The sequence below is a fragment of the Tribolium madens genome, unplaced genomic scaffold (assembly GCF_015345945.1).
Source record: "Tribolium madens isolate multiple individuals breed KSU strain unplaced genomic scaffold, Tmad_KSU_1.1 Scaffold_1;HRSCAF=32;Tcas5.2_LG8, whole genome shotgun sequence".
Classification (NCBI taxonomy): Eukaryota; Metazoa; Arthropoda; class Insecta; order Coleoptera; family Tenebrionidae; genus Tribolium; species Tribolium madens.
Genome location: NW_025400984.1, coordinates 6,672,833 through 6,680,944, shown reverse-complemented (window position 1 = coordinate 6,680,944; position 8,112 = coordinate 6,672,833). Strand labels below are relative to the sequence as shown.

The window sequence follows — 8,112 nt, the reverse complement described above, 5'->3', positions numbered from 1 at the left end:
CGCACTGAAGCACGCCAAAGCTGCGGAGCTTAATACACGTTGAACTAGCCAATAGCAGAACAGGCCTCTTACAGGAATTTGGTTTTAACCTATCAGGAAGAGACTTTGTGATCATTGACGCAAGGGCTTTATATTATCAATGAAAGAATACGTAGGAGGAAAACCGCCTCTGTAGGTGCCACTTGGTTAAAACATTTAAAAAAGTGAACAAAAGGCCTAATCGATGAATAAAGTTTCCTTTTTCCTTCAATCGTATCAACAAACTATAAAATATGTTTTTGGCAGTTTTTTCTAAAGTCAAACCAAATACGATTTAAATTTGCCACCTTACTGTACTTGACAAAAGCAAGAAAGATGTGAATTGTTAGAATTTGGTTCAGTCATTGTTTCAGGGTCACTCCAGTTTATAGAAACATCATTTCAAAAGAATTCTTGTGTTTCATAGTCTCGACCAGTATCTAGTAATAATTCTTCTGGTTTCTCATAAATTACGCAACAAAACTATAAGGAAAGGTTTAGTTTCGTAAAGTCTAAGCAGAAAATTACTTCAGACCTGCTGAACATGTTTTCAATAATAATCTTCGACTTCTAGAAAATTGCTTGTAACGGTGTTGTAAGCCTCGGAGGTAGCGCTGGGTATACTTTTTCTGCAGTGAACCTTAGGATAGTTACTAACCCATCTTGTTATCTTTTGTTTAAGGTCATCACAACTTTAACGCAAAATTTTTACTTTTCAGAGGCTTGTAAAACAATTGTTATAATAAACACGTTTAAATATTTTGAAAAGTGTTTTATTATGCTCGGATTTATTAAAATATTTTTTTTTGATAAATAAATAAAAAGCTACCGCATTCCCATTGTAAATATGTTTTTCCATGACCATATACGAAAGTGACATTTTCCATATAGTCAATTACCAACGAAAGTTGAAATTTTTTGAACAAATCGCATTATTTTCGTAACACACGTGTGTGTTAGGAAAATAACGTAATAGGTTGTGCGGTTGGCGGAGAGCCTTGTGTGTTATTTGTCACTTTCCGTGCTTGTTATGTACTATACCTAATATTGTATGTAACTAATTTTAACAAGTGTTTTTTTATAATTACAAATATTTTTTAATAAATACCCTACAACAGTTCTCATAGTTTACGCCACATTGTGCGTACAGAGTGTGTCAGAAAAATTTCAAGTAAGATAAAAAATGTTTAAAAAATTCTATTTATAAAAATTTCGAAGTTATTTGAGTTTAAATTTTGCACTTTGATTCTATTTATTTCTGTTGGAAAGATAATTTTCCAAGTTTTTTGCTACAGGCTATTAGAAGAGGAAACAACGAAGCTGTATCCTAAATTGTAACTCTCTTTAATGTTATTTGGGCTTTTATTGGCAAAATTTTTGTACCCTTACTAAATAATTATAAAAAAAACGTATAGGTACAAGATCATCAGTATCATTAAATAGACATAAAAAATTGTCAAATGTCAAATAATTAATGTCAAAATTTTTTGACAGATAGAATTTTTTAAACATGTTCCTGGTATCTTATTTTACTTTAATTTTTTTTCTGGGGTGCGAATTCTAACACACTGTATATTTTTTATAATTATTTAGTAAAGGTACAAAAATTTTGCCAATAAAATAATATTAAACAGAGTTACAACTTAAGATGCTGTTTCCTTGTTTTCTCTTCTAATAGCCTGTAGCAAGAAACTTGGAAAATTATTTTTCCAACAGAAATAAATAGTCAAAAAGCAAAATTTAAATTTTCATAACTTTGAAATTTTTATAGATAGAATTTTTTCAACATTTTTTTGTTCCTGATTTCACCTCACATGGCATTTTTCTCTGGGGTGCGAGTTCTGTATATACCTCCTAATAATTATTTAAAAATATTACGAGTAAATACGTCTTGTGAAGGTTCAGTGCATAACAAATTGCGTTCGATGCTTTCAAACGTAACTAGAGCGTACTTATTGAACTAGATATTGTGTATAAATATTTTTTACTTAGTCTCTAATTTTTGATTAAGTAATACCTACAATTTGGTGGTTGGTACCAGTGCCTTGTCACATTTAAAAGTAATTTACTTCGAAAAAATCGTTTTGTAGCGCATGATTACGATTTAAAATGCAATTCATTTAAAATCTTTTAAAACATAGTCGCCAAAAATTATTAATTAATTTTTACCATAATTGTCTTTACTTTAAAACTCTATCAAAAAATCTAAATACCCACTAGAGAAAAATGTAATAAATAAATACGAAGAAACATAAAGTTAGTTTATAATTTTCTTCGATTCCAACTTTTTATTTGATTGGTTAATTCAGACTGAAGTGAGCTGTGTATGCCGATTGAATAAGCGCTTACTTAATACTTTCTCTCTCCTCAACAAATCTTTATGAATACGAGAGAACAACGGAGTGTAATTCAGGAAGAATGAAAACCCTATCATCCGCAACAAGTATAAAAGAAATGCCAGCAGCTCTATTCACTCCAAATGCTCGCAATGTTGCAATTGTTATGTTTCGGTGCAGTCATTTTATCGGCAAGCCGTAAGTAGCACCCCTCAAATCGCCGCCGCCGTCTCTCATCCAAATTTCTTCGTTTCCAAAGCCCAATTTCTGCCGCTTAATGACGCCATGGAGCGAATAATCTACGGCACAGTGGTCGACATTTCAGATTTTCCTTACCAGGTGGCTTTGGTCTCGCGCAGGAATCACCGAAAACGGATCATTTGTGGAGGCGCGTTGGTGAAACCCCGGGTTGTTTTTACAGCGGCCCATTGTACTCATACGAGGAACGACGAAGAAAGGGAAAATCTTTCGGTTCTAGTGGGTGCAAATCACGTTAATGACCCAGATGGGGTGTTCCATGAGATCGACACTGTTATGAAACATCCCGATTTTAGTTACCACGAATTGGATAACGACTTTTCAGTAATTATTCTGAAGGAACCCGTGGAGTATAGTCAAAAAGCGAGGAACATTGACATCTCGAATTCCGACCATGAAGGAGGCACTGTTGCCACCATTTCCGGATGGGGAAGAACGGAGTATGGGACTCCATCCAAGTATTTGAGGGCCACAAAACTCACGGTGGAAAATTGGGACAAGTGTCAGGATTATTTTCCGGGGGTGTTTCATCCGAAAATTACGAGGAATATGATCTGTGTGAGGCCTAGTAGGACAACCACATATTTTGTAAGTTTTTTATTAATGTACCAAGAATTTGCTATTAATTACTGCTGTTGTAACAATAGGAACATTAAAAACTTCAAGCATATAGGTATCTTTGCTTGCGCATTGTTAAATTAACTAAAATTTGTTTTGTATCTCATTTAGAAGAGAAATCAATACAAAAAGGCAATGATGAATTTTATTCCTAATTTACCCACTGATAACGTGGGTGTTGAAGGTGTAAATAATGCAAAGATTAACCTTATGTGATTAAAGAGTAGCTTTAGCAACGATAATTATATATCTAACAATTTTTTTAATAATTAAATACTAAAAAAATAAATTTTGAATTTACCAATTTCTTCTAGTCATATTTGTTATTTTCAACTTCTTTTACAAAATAAATGAAAAAAAAATCTTTAATTTTTCCAACTTAATCTCTGTTTAAAGGTGAAATAACCGTGTAGATGCGCACAAAACATTGTTTAACATTATAAAATTAAAGGAACAAACTCTATGTCAAATTCAACATGAGTTTGTTAAATTATAATTATTTATTACTAAACTTAATCTGAACAAATTGTTAACTAAATTTAATAAATACCAAAAAGTAAATGTAATAATATTAACATAATAGTAACTATACACTCCTTAATAATAATAACAAAAACTACTCTAGTTTAATTAATTTAAAAACTTATAACTGAATAAAAACAAACTGTGACACCTGGCATTACCGTTATTATCAACATTGTTTGTGTGTCAACTCGTAAAATGTCAATATACCGTATTTAAAATCAATAATTTTTAATACAGAAAAAAATAATAAAATTAGCCTACCCAAATAATTATTTTATAAAAACATTATTTTCCAACCCTCGTCAAAACGAAGTGTGGAAAAGCTTATAGTATAGTGAAATTTATAATGTATATTATATTCCAATATATAAATCACATAATACATGCAAGTATAATAACATATTATGGTGGTTTGTTTTGTTACACGCAATGAAAATGTTTGCTTTGCGGAATTTTCCAAAGCTTTTACTGTGAGAGAATAAAAGGCGACTTCCCAATATTGTGCCAAAACCGAATTTGAAATTATGTGAAAAATTGGGGGAAAGTAAATACATTTGTGTCAAACAAAGATACAATAAAGCGACGCTATGGTACAAATAAAAAGAAAAAAAAACGGATTTTTAAGGAGTTTCAAACGAAAAAAAAAACTTTGCGTTTTACCATTTATCACCTGAATCCGCCAAATATTGCGAAACGTATTAAAGCATTTACGTTTCAAATAAAAATAAATATGTGAAAAGCAATATTTTCTTTGCCATAAGCCAATATCGTGCATAATAGTCGTAACATCCTTGATGGCGAGAAATATATCACGCCGCATATATAATTTTTACGATTGCTTTTCAGGGAGACTCCGGGGGACCCCTTGTCGTGGACGACAAACTCATCGGTTTGGTGTCTTTCGGGAGAAAAGTTGGTGGTGAGAAGAAAACAACAGTTTTTACGCGAGTTCGCAATTTCTTAGATTTTGTAGAAGAAGTAGTGCCTGGTTTTTAATTGTTAATAAATTTTACAAACTGTTAGCTTATGTTTCATTATTAATTAATCAATTAGTGTAATGAATTTTGCACAAGCGAAGCATTTCAAGAGCTAATAGTGGATCATAGGTCAAGGGATTTTGAAATAATTACAGATTGTACTATCGGATTTCAGGGATGTGTTTCAAAGAATTAAGAGAAAAATAATTCGTTCCGTTATTAAATATATTAGACTAGGCACATATTAAATTAGGAACAAAAGCTGTTAATCCGGATTAAAGTTAAAAAGCGCATATTTCAGGCTCTAATGTTTACATTTTTCTCTTCATGGCTTAAGGCCGAGGGCAAATTGCTCCTTTCAAGAAGATTCATTACTGCGAAACAGAAACGGAGAAAATTTTTTAATCTCAAATCAATTTCAAATATTAATCAATTATTAATAAATAAAAAAATATATTGAGACAAGCAAATTATCTTCTTAAATATGTTTTATTTGTTTTAACGCTCTTCAATAATATTAATTAATTATTACAAAAAATTCAATTGGTTGCTGAGCAGAGAATTACAATCTGTTACAGAACAATACTGAATAGAATACCCAAATAGGTATGTACATGTCAAGTATAGTAAATAGCTGGAGGTATTGGTTATGTCAAATTACCAAATCTAAACTATGTTTTATAACGACTGTTTTAAACTTTATTTTCATAAAAATTACAACAAGGCCTTAAAAACTGAGCTAATTATTGCATTATATTAAATCATTATTCGCAATTTTTCTAAACCTGACCCCCTCATTATTAAATAAATTTATTGATTTATTGTTCAATTATTCAATCACCATATTGTCGTGTTTACGCATGTTAGACCACACAAGTGCTTTTATAGCAATTTCGTGTTGTATACGCGTCACCTTTAAATTGCATAACACTGTTCTAGTGCAGCAAAAAAATTATCTTACTATAATCCACCCTCGCTATTCAAGAGTTTGGACATCTGATATGTCATGTTATAATTCGTTTTGTTGAAAATTCCAGCGACGTGGCGTTCACAAAATATCTTGTGTTTACTTAATATGTCCCAAAGGAGCTCAAAAATATATTATTTGGACAAAAAAACATCACGAACACAATTTACATAAATTTAAATATTCATACCTCGTGGCTGAGAAGTTAATAAGCCGGAGAATAGTACATAAGGACATTCAATTATTGCTTAAAGAATGATAAGAAGCTAATTTTAACGTAACAGTTTAGGAAAAAAAGCGAAAAGTTTTATTACTTTTTAATTTATGATAAATTAACTTTGCAAACATATCAAAAGAATGGCCTCGGTATGTCCGTTTTTTACCAACTTTTAATTAAAGTAATGTTGATAATAAATTGATGGATTCATTGCCTGCAGGCTGAGCAAATTCGAAACCGCTAAGAAAAATGAAACAGTTAAAAAACATTAAATTACATCCTAATTGAATTTTCCGGAAACACCTTTTAATTTATACTTGCCAGATTGGTAATCCGACGACTGCTGATCGAGATCGTACTTTTTAAACGAGTATTGATTATGTTATTTAGGCTCGTATATTTTTTTCCTAGAATAAATTGTACCAATTTGGAAAGTTAATTTTAAAAAATGCAATTGAACAATTATTTTAATCAACTTAAATTACGAGTATAATTAAGCGTCATATTTATCAAAGAGATGACAGGTCACCAAAGGCGGAATTAAACATTCACATAAAATTTCATCACCATTTTTAAACCATTCACCGACTTTTAGAGTTCGCTCGCCAAACATGCAAACATAATCTAAAATTTTTATTTGAAAAAATAAGTTTGGAACAAAACTACCCACCTGATATAGTTTCACCTCTGATAACTTCCGATCCATTAGCTTAAAGGCCAAAGTTATTAAAAGCAAAAAAAAGATTTTTAAACGTACCACAAATCCAGTAATTAGGACAACAAAACGGTTCATCTTTTCTCTTATAATAGACAGGAGCACAAATTTTTTGAAGAAATATAGCGTGTTTAAGCTGCTCACCACATGTGATTCTCTTGCAAAAAGGCTCCTCTAATTTACCTTTAAACCCTTCTTGACAAATACATTTCAAACAAGAGTTTCTCGGGTAAAAATATTGTCCTTCTAAATACTCCTCTCCATCAATGACACATTTTGCGATTTCATCAATTTCATCAAAAGGAACTAAAACCCACATTTAAAAGAAACAAAGAGACTTAATAAGTTTATTACAGCATGCTCTTTCAGTCGAACAACAATGTTCCAAGGTATACTTTCTGTAACACCCTTCCGGTATTAGCTCTCCTAGCCATTCAGGACAATCCAAGATAGCACAGTTAAAATTGTACCTAAATCAGGATTTAAATCGAATAGTTGACCCCATTTTTAAACCCACCCAGTAAAGAAATTGCTACAAACACAAGATTCGTCGCATGATAGAGAAGTTAAATTTTTTTCAACCATTTGGGAAAGTTCATATGTGTTGCCCCTAAAATGGCAATAATCATACCATGGTCCTAGACCTTTACAGGAGTATTTAATAGGACACAGAGAGTTTTTATTTGACTCGCTATATTGAGGAATACATCCTAAGTCTTCGTAAAGTAAAGTTCCCATGTTATTGCAATTTTCTGCATTATTTAAAATCACTTGAACTAAAACACAGAACACATGAATCATTGGAGTCATAGTTTAGAGTAATTTTTGACTGTGGATACCCACTGGACATCAACAATTTTTTGTTTAAAATAATTTGTTTAGAGCGGAAACTAAACAACATTATGACAAGTGTTGTAAACAAGTTTAACGTAATAATAATGCACAATATATCGCATTATGTGAATTAAATTTATTTTATGAAATAGTTAAAATAGTTTGTCATGGATTTTTGTTGTTTTTATAAAAGAAAACAACACTGTCATATAAATGATTTTATATTATTTTATTCAAAAAAGACAATAAATTTCATGTCGTCGTCAACCTCCTATTTTATTCTTGAAAACTCCAAAAATGTTGGACTTACCTATATTGCAAAATAAGTAATATTAGATGCAAACAAAATTTTATTCCATTGAATACTCAGATTAGCTCTCCCATACTATACAGTCACAGTTATGGCATATTTTTCGATACTGGAATTTTTTTGAACTGTATTTTATTATTAAACTTTAATTATCATGATTGCATTAAGCAAAACTGAAAATGCACAATAAATCTGTAATAAAACCGCAATGAGTAGATTAAATATTAACACAATTGTACGAGTATATACTGTTTCATACAAAACCCCGTTTTCATATAATTTAAATTAACAAATATTATCGTCAACAGCGATAAGAGAAACTTGACTCTATTAATCT

At 30.9% G+C, this 8,112-nt stretch overlaps 2 protein-coding genes across 3 annotated transcripts; one reads left to right on the top strand and one right to left on the bottom strand.

Annotated features, from left to right (window-relative positions):
• Positions 1–2,497: 2,497 nt before the first annotated feature.
• On the top strand, positions 2,498–4,771 carry LOC123004035 (trypsin-like). Its single transcript, XM_044397147.1, has 3 exons — positions 2,498–2,552; positions 2,614–3,200; positions 4,602–4,771. Exons 1-3 carry the CDS (start codon positions 2,498–2,500, stop codon positions 4,749–4,751), a joined length of 792 nt encoding a protein of 263 aa, XP_044253082.1. The 3' UTR covers positions 4,752–4,771.
• On the bottom strand, positions 3,652–8,038 carry LOC123004034. Of its 2 annotated transcripts, none has more exons than XM_044397145.1 (6): positions 8,025–8,038; positions 7,149–7,967; positions 6,986–7,101; positions 6,674–6,937; positions 6,587–6,625; positions 3,652–6,540 (listed from the first exon to the last, which is right to left on the bottom strand). In XM_044397145.1, exons 2-6 carry the CDS (start codon positions 7,439–7,441, stop codon positions 6,410–6,412), a joined length of 843 nt encoding a protein of 280 aa, XP_044253080.1. In that variant the 5' UTR covers positions 7,442–7,967; positions 8,025–8,038; the 3' UTR covers positions 3,652–6,409. The 2 variants fall into 2 exon arrangements, with proteins under 2 accessions (XP_044253080.1, XP_044253081.1); XM_044397146.1 differs by having other exon boundaries at positions 7,149–7,407; positions 7,776–8,033.
• Positions 8,039–8,112: the final 74 nt, after the last annotated feature.

Coding starts and splice junctions, on each gene's coding strand:
- LOC123004035 (XM_044397147.1), top strand. CDS start 2,498: ATGCTCGCAATGTTGCAATTGTTATGTTTCGGTGCAGTCATTTTATCG. Junction 2,553..2,613: donor AGTCATTTTATCGGCAAGCC/GTAAGTAGCACC, acceptor TCGTTTCCAAAG/CCCAATTTCTGCCGCTTAAT. Junction 3,201..4,601: donor GTAGGACAACCACATATTTT/GTAAGTTTTTTA, acceptor ATTGCTTTTCAG/GGAGACTCCGGGGGACCCCT.
- LOC123004034 (XM_044397145.1), bottom strand. CDS start 7,441: ATGACTCCAATGATTCATGTGTTCTGTGTTTTAGTTCAAGTGATTTTA. Junction 7,102..7,148: donor TGTAGCAATTTCTTTACTGG/GTGGGTTTAAAA, acceptor ATCCTGATTTAG/GTACAATTTTAACTGTGCTA. Junction 6,541..6,586: donor CAGAGGTGAAACTATATCAG/GTGGGTAGTTTT, acceptor TAAAAATTTTAG/ATTATGTTTGCATGTTTGGC.